Here is a 27,455-nt window from a genome sequence, read left to right as displayed (position 1 = left end):
AGGTGGTACTGCCATTTTGGTTGGTCCTAAGAGGGCAGATAAGATCATTGCTAATGGTGTCTCCCCTTGCCAAAGGGCTCTATGGGTAACTTTTAAAGAGAAAGACTATGTTTTTGGTATTTGCAATATATATGTTGCTAACGATTACAGAGATAGAGCCAGTTTTTGGGATTGGTTGACAACTGGTCTCCCGAATGCCCATTGGAGTTTTGTGGGTGATTTTAACATGATAGAACATGGCGAGGGCAAAAGTGGTGGAAATAAGCATTGTTGGAAGGGTAATGAACATTTCTTTTGGGCTAAGTTCAAGAGGAGATTTAATCTGGTAGATCCCCTGGAAAAGAAAAAGGGCTCCTTTTCTGGTATTTGGTTCACATGGTGCAATAATCAAAGTGGTAAGCAGAGAATGTACTATAGATTGGATAGATGCTATGCAAATGCTTCACTTTTTTCTTTCCCCTCTCAGGGGGGGCAGACCCCTATTTGTGTTTCTCCTGCTAGTATCTCCTATCATTCTCCTATCTCTGTCGTTGTTAATTTGGTCCTTGATCCCTCCTCTGTGATCCGGCCTAAAAGGGAGAATGGTTTTAAACTTAATGTCTCTTTGCTTAATGATGAGGACACTGGTGATGCTATTAAGATGGTCTCTCAATTGACCAAGTTTTGTATTCTTGATCTCAGAACTAGGGAGCAATGGGAGGCTCTTATTGTTACTTGGAGGAAAATGTTCCCGATCATTGGTAATAAATATGCTACGGACAGGTCTAGGGAGGAATCTTATCTTCAGATTAGGCTCAATGGTATTGAGAAGGAGCTTTAGAGTAAGGGGCATGACCTGACCCTAGAGGGAGAGTTATCTTTGGTCAAAAATCTCCTAAGGAAATCGCAACACTTCAAGATCCAAGGGCAAAAGGTAAGAGCTAAAATGAACTGGCTTAAAGGTGGTGACAAGGGAACCAACTACTTCTTCAAACTTATTAGAGCCAAGAATAGAAGGGAACTTATTGAAGATATTCAAGTCAACAACTCTATCACCAATGATCTGGTGTCCATTAAGGAGGCTTTCTTCAGTTTCTACAGTGGCCTCTTTTCTTCTGAACATGGTGTTATGAATCAGGAGGCTCTTGAGAAATGCTTGCTGTTAATCCCTAAGAAAATTTCCTGTGAGGAGGCTAAGGCTCTGGGCCATAAGATCTCATTGGAGGAGATTAAGGGTGCTATCGGTTCACTGGCCAATGGTAAGTCCCCAGGGTTAGATGGGTTAATTGCTGCATTCTATTAGATGCATTTGGAATGGATAAGCTTGGAACTATTTGCCCTGTATGAAGATGTATTTAATCAGGGATCTCTTGGAGAAAACATCAATAGAGGTGTCATCAAATTGTTACCTAAAGGTGGGGATAAGACTAGTTAAAAACTGGAGACCTATTACCCTACTAAATACCTCCTACAAAATTGTTGCAAAAGTATTAGCAAGGAGGATTGCTGGGTTATTGAACAACTTCATCTCTGCCACTCAAACTGGATTCATTAAAGGTTGATATATTCTGGAAAACTTGGTTACTAGTTGGGAGGCAATGCATTGGGCTAAAACTGATAACCAGAATGTTGCAATGATTCTTTTGGACTTTGAGAAAGCATATCATAGAATTGAGTGGCCCTTCATTAGAGGAATGTTGCAAGCTTTTGGGTTTCCTTCCTATTTTTGTAGATGGATTGATATTCTTTTTAAGGACCCCTCCACAGTTGTTGAGGTTAATGGTGAATTCTCTGAACCTATCTTTAAGGAGGTCTATCAGGCAAGGTTGCCCCATTGCCCCGACCTTGTTTGTCATTGCTGCTGATGCTCTTTTCTACATTCTGAGGGCTCTTGCACTTGGTCCTTCTATCAGAGGGCTTACTTTACCTAATGCTGATGATCTGATCAATGCCCAATTTGCTGATGATACTGCTTTATTTTTGGTTTTGAATGAGGAAAACTTTGATAATGCTACGAATAGACTACGGTTTTTCTGCCTGGCCTTTGGAGCAAAGGTAGCTCCTCACAAATCTACAGTGCTTGGTTGGTCTGATGTTCCTCCAAGTTGGGTCTCCTGTAAAGGTTGGCAGTGGGCTGGTCCCAATTCTATTGTAAGGTATCTTGGTATTCCCTTTGCTATTAACCCTTCTACTCAAGATTTGTGGCATTGGTTATATTCTAAAATTGAGAGGAAGCATTTAAAATGGCAGATCCACCTTCTCTCCTTGGCTGGAAGAGTGCAAACTGTGCAAAAGGTTCTTTCCTTTCATCATATCTATTGTGCCTCTGCATGGGTGTTTGCTAACTATCAAACCAACAAGCTTGAGAAGATCATGAGGGACTTTCTATGGTCTGATGGGATGGGTCATAATAAGAGACATTGTGTGAATTGGAATTGGTGCTGTAGACCAAGGATTATGGGTGGATTGGGTATCAAAGATATCAGGGCCCATGGCATTGCCTTAGCCTCCATATGAATTGTCAAAGCTCTGTATGGTAATGAACCATGGAAGGTGCTGATAAGAAATAATATTGAAAGGTCGGTTATAAAAAAAGGCAAAAAGTGGAAGAATATTCCTTTATGTGATATTGTATTGGGGGATTATAACATGAAGGTGTTTGGTTCTAATGTATTTGCTTCATTATGGAAGGCATGGTCACGGTTAAGGAGTTTACTCCCTTCTAAGGATGCTGTAGGCAAATCTCTTTCATATGCTGTTATGGATAGATCTATCTGGTGGAGGGTGAACTAAAATAACAAACCTCTTGCTCTGACTCAAAGCTGCTCTACTAAGATCTGGAATGAAAAAGGTATTTCTCTAATTAGCAATGTATTGTTTGACAACCGACTTGGGTCTTGGACTGAGATCAGCTCTAAATATAGGATTCCTCCCTCACAAAAGAAAACATACTCTCTTATTGGTAAGGCTACCAGTTGTTTCTTCCCTGGTAAGATTCTGGATACTGACTCCTTTTTGAAGCAACTAAAATGCTTGGATGGCTCTTCTTTTTTGGACATTTCTACTAAGCAAATTTACATGATGTTGAAGGATGACTACTCAATCTTCACTCGGGTTAATCAGTGTTGGGGTCTTGATTGGCCTAAGTCCAGGTGGCAATTTGTTTTTGATTTTTTTTGGCATTCCCCCATTGATCCTAAGAAATCTTGTTTTAGATGGCTTCTTCTTCTGAAAAAGTTAGTTGTTGGTTTTTTTTTATCTGCTAAGGGTCCTAAACTTATTAGGTGTGGAGTGTGTAATGTCTAGGAGTTTTTTGAACATTTGTTTTTTGAATGTGATTTTGCCCATGGTGTGTGGTCCATCTTCCTTGGCTCTCCTTTTGTATGAAACCATCGGCCTGGTCCTTCTTGGAGTGAAATCCTTGTTGGGTTTGTAGAATCTTTTGATCTTAGGTTGAATCGGTTCTGGTCTGTCTTGTCTCGTGAAGTCTTGTGGTTTATCTGGAAAGAAAGAAATGGAGAGGTTTTTCAAAACAAGAGGAGGCTTACTGGGTTTAATAGTAAACTCACACATTTTTACATTATGTCTCAGGCTTCTGCTGTTTTGGAGATCTCTAAAGACAGGTTCATGATTCTGGTCCAGGAAGGTGTTCTTCGGATTTGCAAGGAAGATATCCAGTTTGTTCAATACTTCAAGAAACATATGGATATGCTACACCCGAAGGAGATTGAAGCATTGGCACAATATATACAGAGACTCAAGATTGAAGATCCAGATGATCCTTCTCCTAGGACTGGGGAGAAAGTTTTAGGAGCTCATTGAACAGTTTGGTTCTTTTTGCTATATGTATATTGACATATGAGGCAATTTTTCAGTACAAATCCTCTTATATATTGTTCATGATGTAAAACCAAGTGATCTGACATAGGGCTATGGCCTTTCTGATATACATGTTAAAATGATACTTTAGATAGTAAAATACATGTAAAATGTAGGACACCAGTCTAATGACATCTTCGGAATGGTTATGATGTATATGTTTTGAACTATTTTAATATAAAAAAAAAGTTATCAAATTGATTGTCCAATTTTGGAAGTTGATCTATGGAAACTCTAATCAAAGCTTCTTCTTCATCATGGGATTCATCAATTGGATAGATAAGGACATGATTAGGATGGGAAGAATTAGCATTATCCTCATTAAAGAAGTCACTCAAATTATGCTCCATCTCCTCGGTAATTAAACCTTGGGAAGCCTTAATTCTAATGCTTCATCTAACGGGGATAGTATAGGTAGGACTAATAGTGGTAAAACTCATGCACTAGAGGGAAAATTTGAAATTTTGAATTATAGGAACAAAGTGTACAAAAATTGAATAATGCAAAATTTGTGAAAATAATGATTAAACAATTTGATCTTTGTTGAAAGGGGAAAATGACACAATTTCCAAAAATAATTTTATGATGAATGAAGGGAAATTGGAATTTAAAATTAGGGTCAATGGGATACCACTTAATTTTAAAATTGACAAAATCAGAATTCTTAAGATTAGGGCAGATTATAATTAACCACTTAATTTTAAAATTTTTTTTGAAATTTGAAATGTTGAATTTTGAAGGTATTTTTTATTTTAGAGGGATCAAAAATTGACAAATCAGCCAATTTTCTGGATTTAAGCTATTAAATACTGTCATAACAATCTCCTGAAATTTCGGGAAAAAAGTCGGGGACCGTGTTGAAAGTGCACACGGTCCTCCCAACTTTTTCGGAAATTTCAGGGATGAAAGTTACGATGATTTTAAAGCTAACCCCCAAAAATTGGTGGATTTTATGATTTGTAGATAGGTGAAATTAAGGTTTGAATGTGAAAATAGGACCCTATTAGAAAACTGAAATTGACTGAAATTGATTGAAATTTATACAAGATCCAATTAAATTTGAAAATTAAGGTTTTAGGACCTAACCACTGAATTTTTGAAAATTTTGAATTTTGAAGAAGGGAAATTGAAAATTTGAATTTTAGGAGAGAGGATAAGTCTGAAAACAAACACAAATCTGAAAATTAAATGAAAATTCAATTTTTGCACAGTTTCAAGATGATTTTTAAAAATTAGAGTTTTGACACTTAACCTTTTAATTTTGTGAATTTGATTTGCAAATTGAACAAGACAATGAAGAAATTGAATTTGACAAACAAAGCAATTTTCAGATTTAAGAAATTTTTTTTTACAAAACACGAGTTCAATTTGAATTTTAAAAACTAGGGTTTTGAATGAATTAACCAATAAGTTTGCAGAAAAATTAAACTTGTAAATGAATAATATGCAATGATTTTCAAAGGAAAGCATGCAAGACGTTGGGTTCACCAAAATGTGATGTGGTGAAAAAGGTGGATGATGGGGAGATCAAGAGGAAAGCTTTTCTTCCCTCCAAGGAGAGATGAAAATTTCACTTAGGATTTCCCTTCAATCATCTCACGCACATCACATTTAAAAGATTGGGGGAAAATTCACTAGATCCAATCTCTTAGGAAAGAGATTGAATACTAAATGAATTGATAATGGTGTGAAAATGACAAGCTATAACCCCTCTTTTAGAATGGAAAATGATTGAATTATGTGTTTTGAGACTAAGTGTAAAAGTAGCAAAGAACTGGTTATAACGTGAGATAGAAGCATGGGATGAAGTTGTGCACTGGATCTGGCTATGATATGTCGAGACGAAGCTGCCCTGTGAATTTGAGGAAAAGTCGTCGGGATTGTGTTGAAAGTGCACACGGTCCTCCGAAAAAATCCTCGAAATGAAAAGGGGTTTCCGCCTCTATAAATGGAGTCGAAATCTGCAAATACAGTTGCGCACCTGCAACCTACACACATAAAAGAGAGGAAAAGGGGTTGGGATTGGGGGTTTGCCTTCAGGTCAAACCCCAGTTTTGGAATTAACCAAATGATGAAAAATAGTACTTGCAAGTAAATGCAAATGAAAGACTGAAATGTAAATCACCTCACGGGAGGATGCAATAGGAATGTAGATAGAATTGCTTGTGTGAAATTGAATGATGAAAAAGATCTCTTCAATGGTTGAATCCTTGACTTGAATGCAACACCTAGCCTTGAAAGGAGACTTGAGAATGCTCAATGCTTGAAAGGGATGCTTGAATGCTCTTGAATGCTTAGACGCTTGATTGCTTGAACTTATGACCAATTTTCACTTATGTAAATGGGAGGGCCAATGCGACATATATATTCGTCAATTAGGGTTAATAGGCTGATTTTTCGTCATAGGCCGACACAAGGGAAGTTTTCCCGCTTTAATTGAAAGTTCAATGCACTGTTTGAATGAAAGGGCCTTGAAATAGGGCAGGGACAAGGGTGCCACGCTCCTGTCTCGCCCTCAACTCAGGACATGAAGCAGGTTCAGGACATGCGGAGGGCAGAAAAAGGTGCAGTTTTCAGGGATGAGCAAGTCTCGGGTCTCCGATCAGGCTTGGGGATTCGATTCGCCAATGTGAAGACCCTAATGTGGTCGAGAATTGCAAGGGTCGCAATTTATGTCACTACAAATACTTAGCTCTGCACCATGTTGAATAACATTCATTCGATGTCATCCCTTTTTTCCTAATACAATTAATAATTAATATTAATAAAATGAAATTAAATAATTTTGGAGTGCTAGGTTAATATTAATTTTGCCCAACTGCAAGGGAGATATAAAAGCAGGTTCGGATTCCCTTTGGGAACTCTCATCTAGACATTTTCCTGTTAATATTTCAAAATTTCAAATTCAGGCTAGCAGGGAGGAAAATCCTTGAAGGCTTCAGTTAGGACAAAACCCCCTCCTGTTAAATTCTTTCCAGATTGCTGGTTTAGATGCCTCAGAGATCTGTGGTATTTGTAGGTGGAAATTTAAAAGTTACCCGGGTCATCATATTCAGATCATCCACCATTTTCACTTTCACACTTGCAGCTGGAATTGGAGTACTCGGTTAAGGGGGATATCTGCATTGAAGAAAGGGCTATACAGTGAACATTTGCTGCCCTATAGCGAGGTTGTTTCCAGACAGCAGTCCAAACCTTTGCACCAGGCGGATCTGTCAGTATCCTCAACACTGCACCTTGGATCTCACAAATTTGGTCACAGGGAATCCTATCCAGACTACTGCTATAAGGCTGATAAACCCTTGCACCAGCGGATCTGTGAGTATTTCCAGTGATGCACTTGGAATCATACAATTTTATTGCAGGGAGTATCATTCCAGACTGCTGCTATAAGTTTGATCACACAATCTGGGTGCTGCAATCAGTCATTTCATATGTGCTGCATTGCTTTCATTTTACATCAGGTTACCTCTCAATTTGGTGCAAACAACATAGGAGATTTCCCAGATCTACTTCTTCCAACCTGTGCAGTGTGTTTATCTTCTGTATAAGACAACAAACTGAAATTGTATAAGGTGTCTATTTAAACTTTTGAAGGATTGAAATAAAGGCTCCAGTGATTTATTCACTTTCTGATTTTGTTGCTGACTGCATGAATTAGACCAGTGTTTCGTTTCTTTGAACTGTGGATGAATTGGATGAATTTAGTGACCTACGGTAATCAGCAGACAATTTTTTGTAATTCTTGATCTAGAACAGCACAATATGAAAGAAAACCTTAATGCTACATAGGACACAGAATTCTTTTAAATCTGAAACCTTGAGTTTTTGAAAGCATTAAGAAACACAGAACAATGGCCATGACATGTTTTTGCAGCCACTCTGGATGCCTTTATAGATCAGCCATTTTTAGGTAGAATGTACCATGGCATTGACTCCATAATAAAAATAAATAATGGGTATAGGAGTATCTAATAAGTGAGACCCTTTTTTGCCCAAGAGGCCGTCATCATACAAAGACAAGCTCATAGCTCCAATTGATCACATTCTTTGTGTTCTTTGAGGCAAGCACAAGGATACTCATATGTGGTGGTAACTCCATAGAAATGATCTATTTACCTACAGCTTGTTACCATCAAAGTTCTTTTACAGGTCTGTAGTTTTGATTTCTTAACTTGCTTAGGTTTTTTGAAAACCTTTACTTTGATAATTTATGAGTTTATTATTTTGTAAATTCGTATAAAAACTATAATTTTATATTGATTTTGTATCAACTCTCAATGTGTTGTTTCTCTTTAGCTGGGTAGAATTGTAGAACATACTTCTTTATGAACTTAGTTTATTGCAACTTTTTGGCAGCAAAAAGGGAGAGGTGTTGGTGTATGTGAATTCCATTCTGCGTCTCGCTTACACAAGCAAGCCAAGTACAACAAGGGGATGTGAGACATAGGGATGTAGTGCCAAAGTCATTCAACTTGGATGTTTTTGCTACATAACTTTCACGAGTCTTTATTAATGATAACAGCAACAGGCTTTTATAGTTGACATGTCTTGTGCAACTAGTGGGAGTTCATTGGCACTGATTGTGGTTCTAATGAAGCGATTGTTGGTGTTGATGCTCTCATAAAAAAAAGCAATATAATGATTTGTATTTATTTCCATGTGAGTTGCATGTTTGACCACTGACTAATGCTATATTTTGAACATATATAAATCATTTTTATTTAACTTCAACATTTGGCATTTAATTGTCAATTATCAATTGCCTTCTTTATTTAATTTTGCATATTTTGCACAAATTATAGGTTAATCTTAAAATATTGATAATTGCATGTGAATACAAGTTGGTTCAATCATTCCTTATTCCTCTTTCAAAAGAAAACACATACATGACACATCAGTTATGTGGACAAGCATCCAAGAGACGTTGAGTTAACTGAACGAAGAGAGCTGCTAACTTAACAACTAGAGGCATAGGTGGCAATTGATCGTCTTCAATCAAGGAAGCACACAGATGTTTATTAGCTACCTAGGATAAAGCGTATTTGCCTGAGTAACTTAAAAATAAAAGAGGTGCAGTATAAAATATTATGCTTACAATTGTGAAAAATAGCCATTGAAATTGTCAAAACAATTTTTGTTTTCTGTTCACTAACGTTATGTTGGATAGGCTGTTTTGGTTTCTTGCAAGTTAGAATCCTCTGGCTCATTAATAAATATTTCTCTTCAAGGTACGTTTTATGTACCATCATGGCAAGGGGGAAGAGGTAAATGAGCATATGTTTCGTTTTTGCTTTATGACAAGATGGAGGGCAGAAACTTACACATACATTGGCTGTATCAACAAGCAGAACCAAAATGAAAACTGACGGTTCATTTTATAGTGAATAGAAGCAAAAAGATGCCAGTAGGAGATGTCTGTGTGGGGGGTTTCATAGTCTGCTAAGACAAGTGGTGATGTCAACAGAGAACAGAAGGGCTTTACAGATACAATAATTTACAGGACGTACTCACCTTAGACAGGGAAATACTGAACACCTAAATATTGGGAGCATGCAGTTTTTGAATCAGGCAAATCTTATTTTTTTGGATCCCAACAGTGTGGCTGCAGGATTTTGATCATCTGCATAAAGGGTTATTCTCTACACCATGATAGACTGTTCAAAACCTACATGATCTCAGGGAACTATTTCAGTTTTTTTAAATGTTTGTCATGTAAAGGAAAATTTGATGTTTCATGATATATTTAATTAGGTAAATTAAGACTCTAGAGTAGCTCAGAAATATGGGAATATTAGAAGATAGGTTAATGATTGAGATGGAGAAAGGGCCCAAATTTGACCCACATTTAGAAGACATATATATATATATATATATATATATATCATTGTGGATAGTGTTGGTGCACTAATGTGCCTTTTTTCAAGTTAATGCTGCTTCTTTTCCTTAAGATAATGACACAAAAAGAAATATCTTGCTGCTAAAAATTTGAGTAGAGAGAATCTCCATTGGATGAGCTGAGGAAGATAATAATAATTTAGAAATGACAGTGTAATATTCGGATATGCAGTTTGCCAAGGTATGGAAGATTTGTCTTTGCAAATTTTACCAAAGATTGATTGGTTGGCTTAACATTGATGGTTGTCTACGTTAGTAAGATTCTACCTCTATATAAGTGATGGTAACTGATGGAGCACTAGAGGGTGTCAGAGGACTTAGTGGGAGAGGACTTCACCTCTACCACGTTGGTTGGCAATGGCAGCCTGTTTGAATACAGCTTTGTGCAGCTTTAAAGCTGGTAATAAAGTGAAGACTAAACTGGAGACATGATGGAGGATAATTTTGGTCCAAATTAATGTATGTAAAAATGATTGAAACTTTTTATTATACTGACTCTTTTTTTGCTATGTTAAATAGAGGTTCAGGACAGGGATGGTGGGAAACTGGGAAACACTGACATGAGTTTTTAGAATGGCAATTTTTTTGACCAGATTTAGGGGACAATGAGGGCTGACAATTAAAAATAGTATATAATAATATATATACAAAAATTAGAGAACAGAACTAGAAAAGAGCAATTTTGTTCTTTAATGCCAAGAAACATTTTACAATGGTAGCAAGGGATGGAGTGTAATTTCGCGTGTGTTATAACAAAAAATCTTACCTTTTACCTTAATTTTGACAGTGTTTGCACATCAAAATATTAATAAAAAATAACTTTTAACTAAATAAAATAGCCTCAAATTGATATCTCTCAGCATTTTTTTAGATAGATGTATTTAAGATATCTATACTAGTTTATGCAGACAGAAATTTAGAAAAACAACCACCACCGTGGGGATGTAGTCTTAAAGTGGGAAATGCATGATAGCCAATGAGGGCTTTTTGTGGGATATTTTGTACCCAGCCCTACTCCCCAAATTCTCAGACAATCTAGGTAGTCCTTCAGAACCCTAGTTACAGCCCCAACATTAAGAAATAACATTCAAATAGGTGAAAGGCAGTGTTGTCGGGAGACTGAGACGCATCTCTGGAATTGGAGACCTTGTTTGAGACGTCTTTGGTTACAAGAGACTTTCAGCCATGGTGTCCTGAAGACTTCCACCATCTCCCACGTGGAAGGCACTGTTTCCCACACAAATAAAACAAAAAAACCTAAGACTTAAAAGTTAAATGTGCTGGGAAGCTGGAAAATAGATTTCTGATTTTGGGATTTTTGTTTGCATACCAGACTATCAAGCTATCAAGATTTCTGAATTTCAATATGTAATCTAATATCAAATATGTATTGTGAACAGTGAACTCTTTGACTTTTTGACACAATGACATTTGTCATTTGTGTATTTAAACTTTAAAGTTAATGTTGAACTTTACCATTGTTCATTTTTTGAAAGTTTATCATGATATTCTCTATAAATTATTAAATTATGTTTAAAAAAGGGCGTCTCCAAGTACCCTTTTGCCCTAAGTCACAAGGTTCAAATTCAAATTCCAATTCGACGACCATGAAATTCGGATGAAATTCGACAAGGAAAAAAATTCGAAAAAAAAAATCGGATAAAATTCGCCTTATATAATTTTATTTATTTTTAAATATAGGTATGCTTCTAATAAATTATCAAAATAGATTAACATTGCAAAATAGATTTACATTGCAAAATAGATTTGAAGTCATTATAAAAAGTTGGCACATTTACAAAATAGAAACCATAAGAAACATGTGAAATCACGATTGCGAAGATTTTTTCTTTTCAAAAAGTTACAATAAAAAGTTAAGACTTTAGAACTTCAAAAAAGCTCTAAGTCATCAAGAGCACTTGGCTCAGATGGTCTAGCATCATCATCTGTATCACTATCCAATTCCTCATCAAGAAAGTCAGGCTCATCTGCAACTAGCACTTCTATGTCTTGTGGAATGCATTGTTGTGAAGAAGATATGGAGTCGCTTGCTGATTTGTTCACGAACAATTTCAAATTGTTGTGAATGTAGACAAGATCTCCCAACTGTCCAAACAACAATTTGTTCCTCTTCTTGGAATGGATGTGGTCAAAGCAACTCCAATTCCTCTCAGAAGTTGATGAACTTGCTCCTTGACTCAGTATTCTAATGGCAAAGCGCTGAAGTTCAGGGGTTTGTGCTCCATAGCTCATCCACCGTCTATAACCAGGTACCGCATCTTGTGTCATATCATATTTGGCTTCTGCTATTCCAAACAACCCTTTTGCTCTCTTGCATACCCAATCTTGGTCTCTGATTAGAGATGCAATTATTGGATCTGGTTCAAATTTGCTAATGGCTTCATGAAACCTTGCCATAATTTCAAAATCAGCTTGTCTATCAATATGAAATAGCTTAGGCTCCAAATAGCAAGTTGCTGCATGTAAAGGTGTGTGCATCATTTTCCATTTGGAATCAACTGCTGCCCATATCTCCATGTACTCTGCATCTACATTATTTAGTGCTCTCTGAATAGCTTCCTTACAACGATCCATGCTTTCATAAAGCATGCCAAGGCAAGGTTTATCACCATCAACCATACGAAGCACATCAACAATTGGCTCACATATACTCAGAACCTTTGTTCCACTTTCCCAAAAGCTACTAGTTAAAACAATTTGCTCTATGTTCTTGCCCTTAGCACTTTTAGAAAGCGCTGAATTTTCCCACTCATTGGAACAAACAACAGATCTCAAAGCTGCTTTCTCTTCAACAACTCTTTTCAAAGTGATATAAAATGAAGCAAATCTTGTGTCACAAGGCCTCAACAACTCCCTAGATGCATGTTGCCTTTAAAGACTCAATGTGAGACGATGATTTCTTATGAAGTTTGCAATTGCTCTCCCTCTATGAATTGCTTCATGTATCCATGGAAACTTAGCCAAATCATGGAGCAACAAATCCAAACAATGTGCTGCACATGGACTCCAATATATTTGTGGGTATTTCTCAACAATCAGTTTTCCAACTCCCACACAATTTGCTGCACTATCAGTTACCACTTGAACAACATTTTCCACCCCTACTTCAAGAATGGCTTCCTCTAATATTTGAAATATGTATTCAAAAGTTTTCTTATGGTTCATGGTGTCAATCACTTTTAAGAATGCAACACCTTCAGGACAAGCCACCAAAACATTGATCGATGGCCTTTGACATATATCTGACAACCCATCACTCAATATGGTGCAACCTGTTGCCTTCCAAGAGGCTTTGACCTTAGCTAGTTTCTCAGTCACGCTTTTTTTTGACCTCTCCAAAAGACTTGTCCTGAAAGCCTCAGAAGTGGGAGGTGTGTACCTTTTGCCAAACTCTGCAACTTTTTGAATTGCATTGCGAAAAATGCGGATTTCTAGCTACATTAAATGGAATAGCACTTGTGTAAAACAAATCTGCTAGTGCATCATCCACCTGTTGTTTCTCTACCGGTTTCCAAAGACTCTTCAAAGTTCCATTGTCTTTGGATTCCATTGTGGCCTCAGGTAGACTCGAAGAGGAAGACATAATAGATGTGAATCTAGACACATCCTCTTCAATTCTTTGTTTCTTTTGTGTCGCCTGCATCTTTTTTGCAATCGAAGAGGCTTGCTCTTTCTCTAAAATAGCCCTAATTTATTTGGACACATTTGGACATGTAGTAACACCTCCACCTTTACCCCCTGAAATACCAAGCAAGTGGTCCTTTATCTTTGTTAAAGTTCCGGTATAAACTTTTGGGCACAAGTTACAATGAAGATAAGTACCATTGCGGGTCACATGTTTCCATCCCTCTGAAGTTGATTTGTCGGGAGCCATTACAATCTGTACAATTTAGAAGAAAAATGATTTTTAATATTTAAAACATGGATTAAATTTTATTTGAAAACATTAAAACAAAAAATACATAATATGTTAATTTTTAACTCTAAAAAGCAAAATAATTCAATAAGTTTAAAACTTTATTTAAATATATATTTAACTCTAAAAAGCAAAATATATAATAAAATCACTGTAATAAAATAACTTATATGTTTTAAAATATAATGGTGTCTTGAAATATATATTATAATATGTTTAATATTTATAATAAAATCATTTTAGTAAAATCGGCCTCAAACTTATATATTGCACTACAGTTCATGACCATTCGTAGCTAAAAATTAAAATCACTGTAGTAAAATCAGCCTCAAACTTTTAATATATTGGAGTTCAATAAGCTACGAATGGTAATAAAATTACTATTATAAAATCACTGTAGTAAAATAAGCTACAAATGATCATTAGTAAAATATAAAATCACTGTAGTATTATAAAATGGGTAATAATAAAATATATGAAAGCATACAAATAAATAAAACCGTTTTCTTAAAAATATGAAAGTACACAAATAAATAAATGAATAAAATCACTGTACAGTATTATAACATGGGTAATAACAAAATATATGAAAGCATACAAAAAAATAAAACCATTTTCTTTAAAATATATGAAAGCACACAAAAAAAAAACTAAATGAGCTCGGGCGCCTACCTCAATTTGAACACGGCAGCAGCTCGGGTAGGAGAAAATGCGACGGCAGTGGCTCGGGCAGGAGAAAATGCGATGGCAGCAATGGGCAGGAGAAAATGCGACGGCGACAACGACCCTTGTTGGAGAAAATCCGACAGCCACGGTGACCTTTGCAGCTACGAAAGTGAATACCCGCAACCCAGCAGTTGCAGACACTGAGAATAACCGCGACCCAGTAGATACCCACGACCAGCTGAGTTGTGTGTTTAGAGGCGGATAGCAGCACTTTATAGAGAAAATCCGCCGAAAATTAAAAAAAAAATCTAAACGCTTTTCAGAAACCCTAGAAAAACACTTTTTTAATTTTTTTAATAAAAAAATATGACGTCCTGGCCGTACAAATTTATGGTTGAATTTGAACGAATTTTTCATAAAAGTTTGAAATTCGATAAAAATCGAGCTTCATGCTTGAAATTCACCAATTTCTGTGACTTATTTTCAAAAATAGATGTACTGGTACCAGTACTATTCTCCTGTACCATTACCAGTACTGGTCTCTTGCAACCTTGGTGCAAGGTCATAACTTTTTTTAAATGTGTGATCAGGATACTATTCGATATGGTAATGCCATAATAATATTTGTGGCAATAAATATGTATTTATTTTCCTATATATATGTAAACTCGCATCAAAGGAACAAACTAGGAAAATATGAGATGTAGGGCAGATCTTAGGGCAGATCAGTCTGATATAGTTCGCACAGCAGGAGGATAGCTTCTTGGATCAGAAGTCTGCTGATTTACAAGAATGTGAATTCGCTGTCACTCAGAATGTGTTAGCTGACTCTTGGAGGATATTCGCTGACTTCAACATTGAATTCGCTGGCAGAGTGGTATTCGCTGATCAAGTGCACATTATTGTCTATGAAATGGATTACAATCCATTGATTATATAGGAGGTACAAGCATTATATCTTGTCTTAGTCGGCTAAGGACTTTGACACCAAAATATAATGCTTTTAGTTTAAGTTACATGAATAGGTCCATGCTTCCACATGTTACATTTGTGTTTGCCCTTTGAGTGTTTTATGTGCCTAGGCGGGACCAATCTCCAATGGTCACAAGTTACATTATGGGGTCAGACCCATTTATAACCACAAGTTACATAGGTTAGGACCTAACCAATAACCCTTTACAAGTTACATATGAATGGGATCTGACCTATTGAATTTACAAATTACACAATAAATTTGAAGGCCACATCTAAAATTTACCAAGCTAGGTTGGCCCAATCAAGGGATACGACCTAGCTACATTTTCAACAAAAAGATGTATGTTTTCTAACTCTAGAGCCATGCTACTTTTTAATATTATTGGGTTGTTACTTTATATTGTGTTGCATTAAATTAAGTGGCGTTATGTTGAAATTTCATTTTTTTCGTTCTTTTATAACTGCAGTAAATAATGTGATTCTGATATCACATGAATATTTCATGTAATAAAAAGATATAAATAATTGCATGATTTAAACATACTAGGGCTTTGGAAGCTCTGTTCTTAGAAGAATTAGTACCTAGAATCTACATGAGCAATTGAAGAGCTGTTTTCCATTGTCAAATTTGTGCTGGAACTCCCTTCTTTGTTTGCAGGCTCTTAACTGGTTGAACTCCAATTACTGGGAACCTCAGAAAGATATTTTCCCTAATATTCGACCTGAAATAAAATCAAGGCTTCATGTGCTTGCACTAAATATCCAAAGAAAGCAATCAGCAAGAACAGCTGGTCTACAAGAAGAAATGCACAGTAAGTACATTTGTATCTAGAATTTGCCAAACATAAAGGAATTCTGTTTGACTTTTGAATTTGTATTTGATGTTGTATTCAACAGTGACCTAAGAGGTAAGCTTCTTGAAAATATGCTTCCTTGTATGTTCCTTTTTAAGTAAGGTTGTATTATAATCCATATCTAATGAAAATAATCTAGACTATTTTTATAGTTTTGTAACTTTATGAGCAATATGACAAACATTTATGAGAATGTGTGACTGCCCTGCAAATTGTTAAGCATTAGGTGCAAAACTATAAAAGTGATACACAATGATGTGTAAATTCATCAGCCGTTTTCAGTGAAAAGGTAGTTTAGTTCTATGGATGTGTGTTCTATTGATAAATCATTCTATTATGTTTTATTTATAGATGATTATTCAAGGGACACTTGTGTTTATTTTCTTAGATCTAAATCTAAAGTTTTTAAAAGTTTGTGGGACTTTGTTTAGGCTTGACACTTCCACATTATGTAATTCTACCAATATAACTAGCATTTCTAAAAATGCATGTACGTTGTGGCACCAATGTTTGGGCCAAAGGTATTTCGATCATTATTAATAAAATGATGGTTAACAGTTTTTCTCGTTATTTTGATGAATTTGATTTCTATAAGCACGATGTGATTGAAAAGCACAATAGAGTTTCTTCTCCTATTGGAGGTACTAGAGCAAAATTAGTTTTAGAAGTCATTCACTCGGATATTTTTGGTTTAATGGATGTGTGTTCTATTGATAAATCATTCTATTATGTTTTATTTATAGATGATTATTCAAGGGACACTCGTGTTTATTTTCTTAGATCTAAATCTAAAGTTTTTTTAAGTTTATGGATTTTAAGGCTTTGGTTGAGAAACAATTAGATAGGAAGATAACTTGTTAGATTGAGGTGAAGATGCTTTAAGGAATTCAATGATTTATGTAGGCATGTAGGTATGGTATAGAAAACCAACCCTTATACTCCACAACACAATGGGGTTGCAAAGAATATAAATTGAACCTTAATGGAAAGAGCTAGAAGTATCATGAGTAGTATTTTATTGGATTGGTGCTTTTGGGCTGAGGCTATGAGTATTGCCTACTATTTGATTAGGAAATCTTCTTGTTCAACTCTTGTTCCATATTTACAAGTATTTGCCTATGAGGCTTTTATTCATATGCTTAGAGTAAGTGTTCTAAGTTGAACCTCTAAGCGTAGCAATGTATATTTGTTAGGATATGGTGAAAATGTCGAGTGTTAAAAAGCTTTGAAATCCTTTAATCTAACATTGAAAATTAGTATTCTAAGGATGTGATCTTTAGGGAACTTAGAGTATTTTCTGACCTAAAACAACCAAAGGAAAAAGAAGGAAAGAAAATAGTGGATTTTAAGGCTAAGGTCAAGAAGACAATGTACATGTTGAAGGACAAAATGATGTATTTGAGGATAGAGAGGAAGAAAAGGAGTCCAATGAAAGTCTTGAGCAATTTGCGCATGTAGAGAAATAGATAGAATCTCTTACTCCACCCTTGAGATGATCCATAAAAATGAAATTCAGTTGACAAGTATGGCCCCCTAGATTTTTGTTGTGTATTTTCTTTGTTATGCATTGATCATCAACCGAGATTTTTTAGAGTGGCTCTCTCTTCAAAGGACAATGGATCTTGGATAAAGGGGATGGTGGCCTTGGACAGATTCAACACTTGGGAGGGAGATTATATTGGTGAAATTTTCTCTCTTGTTGCTAAATTATCTACCAGTAAATTCTTGCTTTCTCATGCTATTCAGGGTTTTGAAGTAAATAAAATGGATGTAAATTTTTATTTTTTTTGCAATAGGAAATTTACATGTGACGACTTGAGGGATTAATTTGATTTGCAAGTTAAAATGTTCATTGTATGGTTTGAATTTAGTAGGCATCCATATCCAAATCTCTACCTTAAGGAACAAGAGGGGGGAGATTGTGATTATCAATGTATATGTTGATGACCTAGTTATCACAGGTAGATCAGAAACATTGGTTGAGACAACCAAAAATGATCTCAAGAAGGCATTTGATATGACAGGTCTCAAGTTTACACTATTGTCTTGGCTTAGAAGTATGGCAAACTCGTCACCATATCTTTGTATCTCAAAGAAAATTTGCAAATACAACTTGAGAAGTTTCAAATGATGAATTCCAAATCCATGTCTACAACCATGGAATTAGGTTTGTAGTTATTTGTTTCTGATCCATCTCCTCAAGTAAACGCAACTCTCTATTGACAAATTATTGGAGGTTTGATTTAATTGACCTACATTGGACCGGATATTAGTTTTGTTGATAATTATCTTTCACGACTAAGTGTAAGAATTTGTCAAAAATAGCCAAGATCAAGAGCTCGATGAATAACACAATAAGAGAGACAAAATATTGATAGGAATAAATTTATTCTTTTCAAGATGCAAAATACCATCAACTAGATTATCAAAATTACATACAATGAAGATGAGCCTGCTTATAAAGGCAAGGCCTTATGGATATGTGAGCACACAATCATGACATGTGGCTCAATGAGAAACAAGGGTAGGTGAGGGTAGGTAGGAGAAATAATAAAGTATTCCACAAGAAGGTGGATCAGCCACCTACCACCGAAGGTGGAATGCAATAACAAGATAAGACCACAAAAGGTGGAATTTCTCCTACAAGCAACTTCCCTATGTGCACACTTCCTGAAGTGTCTCATATCCAAACTACTATGAAATGCAATATCCTAAGTCAACTTAAGTAAAGTGTGAGGCATAATTTACATCAACACCCCCCCTTAAGTGCAACTTAGGGGAATGTAGACTCAAGCTAACAATGCAAGATGGGTCCCGGCTACGAGGCCATGTTAGGTACCCATGTACAAATGCAATTTCTCACAAACGGAGAAAGGGAGAAAACCACGTGGGAAAAAACTCCCCCCCCAAAAAGAGAAGAAAGTATACAAAAGAACTCAATGGAGAAGTATGAGAAGGAGAAAACCCCATGTGAGGAAAAGTCCCCCCCCATAAGAGAGAAGAAGAGAGACCAAGTAGCCCCCCCTCAAAGTAGAAGCTCAAAATTGAACGAAGAAATCGCTCCATGATCGTTGAACTATGTTCCTCCCCTTGGGAAGAAACAAAACCAAAGATGTATCCATGAAGTCTCCCCAATCATGAAGGGAAGATGTAGGAAAAAAACTCAAGATGTATGGAGTCTCTAAAAATTGCTCAAGTGTCTCCATGTTCATGCTGAAAGTTGCCCCCTCCAAATCAGGTGAACTGGTCCACACTGTTGAAAAGGACACTCCAAGATCTAGTGAAGATGAATGTAGAACATGATCCAAAGACTCACGTCTCCTCTAAGGATAAAGAGACCTCCTCCAAATGTTTTGCATAAGTATCCACAATCATGTCAACCTCGAAAGAATGATCATGTAGAGAATGAACAAGAGGGTTAGAGTGTTCCCTTGCAATAACTGAAGAAGGATCATCTCCATCAAAGAGAAGATGAATATCATCAATGATGTCTCCCAAATTTGCAATGTAGGACTCCACAAACAGACTTGCAATGTTTGTCAAGTAGTCATCCCAAGGAACTATAATTGGAAGACAAGGTATATCCTACTGCACTGAATCACAAGAAGGTAAAACTGTAGCAACATCTTCATCATCAGGTGCAATAGTAGATGTGATATCAATGGGAGGAGATGAAATGCTAGTCTCAAGAACGAGGTCACATGTGAGAACACCCAAGTTCAAGTAACCAAAGTTCTCGAGATCGGAATCCACACAAGAAGTGTGATAATCATGTGAAGAATCAACCTCATCAATAGGACCAAAATCTGAAAAGAAGTACAACCGAGATGCATGATCCACCCCCCCAGTTGCAATGATAGCTCTACTCTCCAAGTCTCTAATGATAACTGAATTAGGTGTGAACTCCACAGTCTTCCTTGTTGTCCCATGAGTAATCTGGTAGATGGAAAGAAGATTGTTTGTCAAATAAGGTACACAACACATCATTGAAGGAGTTATCCCCAATGGCAATAGATCCTTTCCCAATCACATTCATATATGCATGTTTGCCTATCAAAATCAGTGGCATACTGCAAGGCTCAAATGAAGAGAACATAGACCGCGAAGATTCCATATGATGAGAAGCTCTTGAATCAAGAAGCCATCTCCCTAAACCATGACTTGTAGTAGCACAAAGAGCTTTTCCTTTACTTGTCCGAAAAGTGTGATCCTTTCCTTTATCAAATTCTTTTTCTTTGGAAGAAGAAGCTGAAGTAGACATTCTAGAAGGCAAACTGATTCTATTCTTCTCAAGAAGATGTTTCATTCCATCAATATCCTTCTTGTAACAATGGTGTTCACCATGTCCTGACTTCTTGCAATATGCACAAAAAAACTTCTTATATGATTTCCCCTTAGGTGAGGATTAGATTGCTTTTGGTTCTTGCCTTTTCCTTGATTGCTTTGATTCCCTTTATTAGCCACCAAAGCTTGGGACTTTGAAGACTTGAGAATCTGCATCTTGTTCAACTTCGATTGCTCATGTATCAACATCTCCGTGAATGCTTCGAATGATGGTGGAGTGTATGAGGCACCTTGAGTCAACCGATGGGTGTGAAAGCTAGAAACAAAGGTTGCATACTCTGATGGAAGTTTGTCCATTGCTTTGATTCCCTTTATTAGCCACCAAAGCTTGGGACTTTGAAGACTTGAGAATCTGCATCTTGTTCAACTTCGATTGCTCATGTATCAACATCTCCGTGAATGCTTCGAATGATGGTGGAGTGTATGAGGCACCTTGAGTCAACCGATGGGTGTGAAAGCTAGAAACAAAGGTTGCATACTCTGATGGAAGTTTGTCCAACAAGTTGTAAACCAATTGAGCATCCTTCTTGTCAATACCACAATCCTTAAGCTTTGGTCTTAGCTCATTTTATTTCATGACATAATCTTGGATTGTATCAAAATCCTTGGGATCCAACAATGTGAGTTTGTTGTCAAGCTTGTAGCCCCTAATCTCATCAGCTTGACCATACAATTTCTCATAGATATCCCAAGCATCCTTGATTGTAATACATTTCTCAATGTGAAAAATGGGGTCATCCGATACATACTTTCTCAAAGTTCCAAGAGCCATAGAATTTTTAGTGAGCCATTCCAATTAAGCATTAGGATCAACTTTAGGATCTACCAGTGCAGTAATTGTTCCATTTATCTAATGAATGAGTCCTTTTTCTATTAGCTTACTCCATGCTTTAATTTTCCATGATGCATAATTATGTGGAGTTAAAAGTGGAAATTTAGGTGAAACCATAGCAACAAAATGAAAGAGCACAAGATAGAGAGAGGAACAATCACTCAAGATACCTAATTCACTCAATCAAAGAGCCTACCCCCCCAAAATGATGATTTGGTACTTTATGTTTAGTGCGTGTACAATAGGCCACTTGCAAAGAAGGGCAAAGTGGACTTCTGATTTGAAGATACAACTACCTCAATTAGGCTATACAAGACTCAAACCAATAATGCAAGAGATCTAAACCAAGATCCAAGCAAATTACAAGTACCAAATAGGACAAAAAAGACCAAATTTTGAAAGCACAATTTTTATTCAAAATGGTGAAAATTTGATAGCGCCACGTGAAAGTAGATGAAAAATTATGCACTTTCAAAAAAAGGCACTTGAAAAAGAGGTTGTATGAGCCCAAACGAAGCTTTTGAAGTTGCAAAAAGGAGGACTGGATAGGTACAGTTGTGAAAAACTGAAAATTTTGTAAAATATGTCCACCAAATTCAGAAAATAACCACACCATTGCGGAGAGCACAGAAAATTAGCCCAAATAAAAAAAAATTGCACTAAAAAGGCCTCAAAATGACCAAGTTATGAGCCTCCAAAGTTGGACTGCAAAATCAAAAAGCTCATTGGAGAGGGGTCAAAAAATTTTCAAAAATATGCTATGCAGTGTTGATATCAACATTTCACGTGATTAAATTTGACGGTTGTCTGGCCGTCATGGCCAAAACCCCCCGCTTTTGTGGCAGTCCGTACCGTACGAACTGTTGATGTGTCCCAGTGATAATGACACGTGTCGTATGAAATCCTTCTTGTCATTGTACAAAATGATGACATGGCCTACTGACTATGATTTTCGTATGCTGATGTGGAACTGTATGGTCCAATAGTAATTTGCCACATGTTAGTATGATTTGTCGTGGCACGGACGTGGATTGCTGAGTTGGCGGGTTGTACACTTGTGTGGTTAGCTGACTGGCAAGCTGGCTTAGGTAATGTAGTGTAGAGTCAGGAAATCCGAGTGTACCATGTGACCTGTGCTGTCAAATCTGTGAATGCCACATGTCAGGTGATAGCAATGGAAGTGGTCCGAGCTGTAGCCCAATAGTGGAGCCCGAGCAACAAAGAGGAGGCGACGCCCACAATGTTTGGAGCTAGTGGCTGTCATGTCCCCTTTCTAGAGTGGACATCAGAGACAGAGGAGTTGGCCTATCATTGGAGTCTCGTAGGCTAGCAGAGGTTGATTGGGACTCATTCAGTGCATATAGTGATTGGATTTTGGCTTTACAGGCAGTTTGGAGCCAGTTTGGAGCAGTTCTTAGATTTTAGGGGGTATCCCTAAATTTTAGGAGGTTGTGATAGTTGCCAGTCGTGAGGTTATTCATGACCTTTTAGATGGTTTCAGTTTTAGGAGATTTGGGTGTGTTTCCTAGTTTCTAGGAGCATCCCTAGATTTTAGGGATGAGATTGCCAGTTGATCCATGATTTCCGACTTCAGTCACAGACAGGTGGTAGGTTCCGTTTCAAGCTTTTGAAGTCATTTGAGCCTTCTACAGCTATTTGGGATATATTTTTAATATATTTAAATATTTCCTAAGTTAGCGTTTAATTATTTAAATAAGGCTATGTTTATAGCCATTTTGGAGTAATAAGGGTTTTTTGGCCTCATCTGGATGTGTATCCCTTAGTGTAATAGCTCGTTGGAAAGGTCTTGGACTTTTCTAAATATTTCTCTTTTGACTTAGATCCTTTCGGTGAACGGATTTCTTTATATTTGAAAAAAGGTCATTTTCTATGCACTTGGCATCTTAAAATGAGAAATATAACATTTTAACCCTAAACGCCCCATTGAGTCACTTTTAGGGTTCGAGCTAAGTGGGAAGGTGTTATAAGGAAGTTGAGACCTAATTCTTATTATCTTTTACACATTTTACATCTTGGATTTGAGATTTGGCTCTGGAAGAGCTTTTCAGCATCTGGGGACCCAACCCCAATGCCTTGCCTGTTTGGGATGTAGCCCCCAATATAGTGGTTTGGATTTATTTTGCAGCTATTAGCATCTTGGAGATTGTACAACATTCTTTTTGGAGGTTCAGCGATTTTGACAGAGTTCAGCGTGGGGTTTGGGGTTTCTAACCAGTTGGGTGTACTTGGCAGCCGTACGGCTGTACCTGGCAGCCACTTTCCTTCCCACGTGCAACACTTGGAGGGCTGGAATCTTGCCGCAGCTTCATTCCTGGTTATGTTACTCTTTCAGCATCCAGGTTGGGATTATTCCTGATTGTAATCTTCCTGAAATTATTGGAAATCTTCATCTGGTCAAATATTTGATTTTATATTCAGAAATCTGCCTCGAATAAAATTTGTTTTGGTTGTATATGAACTTCATTTTCAGTACTTTGTTCATGTACTTGTGCTTCATTATTTACTTGTTGAAAAATCATCAAAATACAAAAAGAATCCAAACCCTTCTGCAACTTCTGTCTATTTCTGAAAGAAAATATTAATAAGTAGGAAAAATCAATTTAAAATAATAAAAATTACAGCAGATTAGTAAAAGAGATCCATCAGGGATCTTTCAACGGCGCTCACTTCTAGTGAATGATAGCCTGCCACGTGGTGTTGTGGGGCTGATGGTGACGGGTCAAGGCAGCTCGAGGTGGTTGAAGCGGAAACGGTGATGTGGTGGTGGCTCGAGCAGGGGTTGTCGAAGGAGGAGACTATTGAGCTTGGTGGAGCCACGATGGGGTTAGTGCACGGGCAAAGACCGGGTGGAGCCCAATTGTTGAGAATGCCGATAGAGGAGAAGACCACCGTGAAATTGTCGGAATAGGGTTGTCGAGACAAATGGTGGTAGCAGTGGCCGATAGGTCGACGAGAGGTAGGTATTGGGAAATAAAGCTCCTGCTAGCGACTGCAACAGAGTAGGTAGCGCAATATGGGTTGGCCGAACAACCTACAACCCCTGCAAAATATAATACTACGGTACGGTGTTGAGGTGGGTATAAACCCCCTCATAAAAATATATATATATATTTTTTTTAATAATAAAACATTTTCAAATATTATTAAAAAAATTGCGAATTCTTAAAAAGATGTGGAAATATATTAAAATATATTTGTAGAAAAAAATGTGTTTTTAAAAAATATCGTACCATACGACCCAATAGGGTAATTTTTCCTCCAAAGCCCCAAAATGCACTTTCACCAAAAATAGGCAAATTTATACTAAAAATTCATGAAAATGACCTCCCGGATGCAATGGTGAGATAAAAATTGGCTTAGGACACTCCCAAAATGTGTTGCACCCCAGATCCAAAAAATGAATGCTCCAAAATGTCTCCAAATTGACTACTCAATGAAGCCCCAATGGCTCTGATACCATGTAAGAATTTGTAAAAAATAGCCAAGATCAAGAGCTCAATGAATAGCACCATAGTTGAAAAACTCAGACTTGGCAAGCCCAAATTATTTTAAAAACTCGAGACTCGCAAAAACTCAGGGAAAAACTTGGCAATACTCGACAACTTTATCAAACATTTGAAAATACATTTTTTTAAAAATATTTTTCAAAAACACACATTTACACCAAATTTGTATAACATATACTGATTTCCATGATATATAAATCAAAGTTTGAGTTAAATACATAGCATAAACCAAAAAACAAGTGCAACATGTGAATTAGAGTTCAATATATATCAATGTATCATAGTGACATAGACCACAAAACAATTACAACCTTTGAAATTCTGATTACATATGAAGTTCAAGTTTTGGTATCAATGAAAATGAGAAATCATAAATTGCGCCTATGACTAAAGCTCAAAACAAATTGTTGCCGTTGGGGGGTGGTGCTGAAGTAGTGGCAACATCCTCATTAGGTGCCTCTGTTGTATGATCAACCTTGCGCTCCTCACGTGCTTCCACTTCCACATCCCATTCCTCTCCTGCCCTCTCCAACTCACTTAGCTGCTCATCAGTAAGGAATGGATCCAAATCATTATCAAAGGAGCAACAATCCATTCTATTGAATATGGATCAATGTCATCCAAGTCAAATGCCTCATGTGAATCTTGCCCTTGCACCTTTTTCTCATGCAATCGAAGGTTGTACCGCATATAGACAAGATCATTCAAGCGTTGTTGAGTCAACCTATTGCGCTTTTTTGTGTGGATGGCCTCAAAAACACTCTAGTTGCACCCACAACCAGAAGCACTACAAGGCTGCGATAATATGTAGATGGCAAGCTTTTGAAGATTAGGCGTTGTGGCACCATAATCTTCCCACCACAAATCTGCAAGGATAAAAAATGTCATTTATAACTTGCAAGTCAAGACAATGGGCAGCACAAGGGCTCCAAAATAATGTCGGATGCCTAGCCATTAGAAGTTTGCCGGCTGCCACATATGTAGCTGCATTATCAGTCACAACCTAGACGACATTCCACACTCCCACGTCCATCACCATCTAATCCAATATGTTGCACAAGGTCTCTACATTTTTCACTTCATTGGAGGCATCAATTGATTTTAAAAATACTAACTGTCCCCCTGAAGTAGCTAGAAAGTTGATGAGTGTCCTATTCCTATCATCTGTGCACCCATCAGAAAGAATGGTGCAACCGTTCTTTTCCCAAATACTCCTTTGCTCTTCCACTAATGCGTGAATGTTTTGGACCTCATCCTGCAATAACGGCCTACTCATCTCATAACGACTTGGGGACTTGAACCTCTTACCTACCACAATCAATGCGGTAACCAAATGGTCCCAATATGGACTAGAAACAACATTGAGCGGAATATCGTTGTAGATCCAAAATATAGCACATGCAACCTTTGCTTGTTGGCGAGCCTCTTTATTCCATGCAGTGCCTTGCAATCTAGGTTGTGCACTAGGAGTGTTACGTGGAACAAAGTAGCTTACCATATGGCTGCCCAAACTTCTCGTTCCTCGTATCCGTGGCCCAAGGGAAGAACTAGATGCCCCCACATCTGCATGTGACCCTAAAGAACTCAAATCTGCCCTTGGGGCTGCCATTGCCTCTGCTATTCTCTTTTTTGTTGCCTTCCTTTGATTATATGCTTCAAGCGTTGCTATTGCATATCCCTCGTAGCCTCTTCAGGACATAACAAACATTTTTTGGTATCTTGGCATTCAATCTTTGCAAGGTGATATTTGAACCTATTAATGCCACCTTTTATAATCTTGGTGCAATGGTTACAAAGGACGTCTCCTCATTTTGGACCCAGTGTCCCATGTTTCCAACAAAGGTCTCTCTTTCTGCCACCACCTTTACCTGTAGAACTAAAAGCCATTTCCTTTCAAAAAAATTCGAAGAGAACCTAGCAAAAGAGAGAGATGACATTTAGAAAACAATAACACCGTTATTAACTTATTACATTCCTAATTCTATCTATATCATAGTAATTATTAATTACAATTTACAGTGAATAACAGTGATACTGTTAATAAGTTAAAAACAATTAAAATAACAGTTAATAATAGATGACTGTATTACTGTACTTTATTTACAGTCATTTATTAATAGATGACTATCTAAAATTTAAATAAAATAAGATATCTATCTATTTACAGTCACTGTCATATATTACGGTCATTATTAATTTATTATGACAGTCATATATTAATAATAAAATACAGTCATCTATTAGTAATAAAATGCAAAATATTCTACAAAATATTAATATTAATATTTTGAAGAATATTTTGCATTTTTTTTTGTTATTAGTCCTAAGTTCATAATACAGTCATATTTTAATGAAAGTAAGAATCAAGATTATTGTACTACAGTCATATGTTAATATGACTGTAATAGTTAATACAATTATCTGATAGTAAGATTATTGTATTACAATCATATATATATTAATTATATGACTGTAATCTGTAATCCAATAAGATTATTACACAGTAAGATTATTGATATTTTATTGATTATTACAGAGTAAGATTTTTTTATTATATGACTGTA

General features: G+C 36.7%; 1 protein-coding gene across 7 annotated transcripts in view; it reads left to right on the top strand.

Annotated features, from left to right (window-relative positions):
* LOC131048765 (uncharacterized) overlaps positions 1 to 27,455 on the top strand; it is an 84,525-nt gene that overhangs the window by 52,478 nt on the left and 4,592 nt on the right. For all 7 annotated transcript variants that reach the window (XM_057982838.2, XM_057982837.2, XM_057982836.2 and 4 more), the window contains one exon: positions 15,993 to 16,146. In XM_057982838.2, coding sequence (XP_057838821.2) covers positions 15,993 to 16,146 — 154 coding nt within the window. The remainder of the gene's footprint in view (positions 1 to 15,992; positions 16,147 to 27,455) is intronic.

Source organism: Cryptomeria japonica, chromosome 3 (genome assembly GCF_030272615.1).
Source record: "Cryptomeria japonica chromosome 3, Sugi_1.0, whole genome shotgun sequence".
Classification (NCBI taxonomy): domain Eukaryota; kingdom Viridiplantae; phylum Streptophyta; class Pinopsida; order Cupressales; family Cupressaceae; genus Cryptomeria; species Cryptomeria japonica.
The sequence above is the reverse complement of the archived record's forward strand: the minus strand, read 5'-3'. Positions and strand labels throughout refer to the sequence as shown.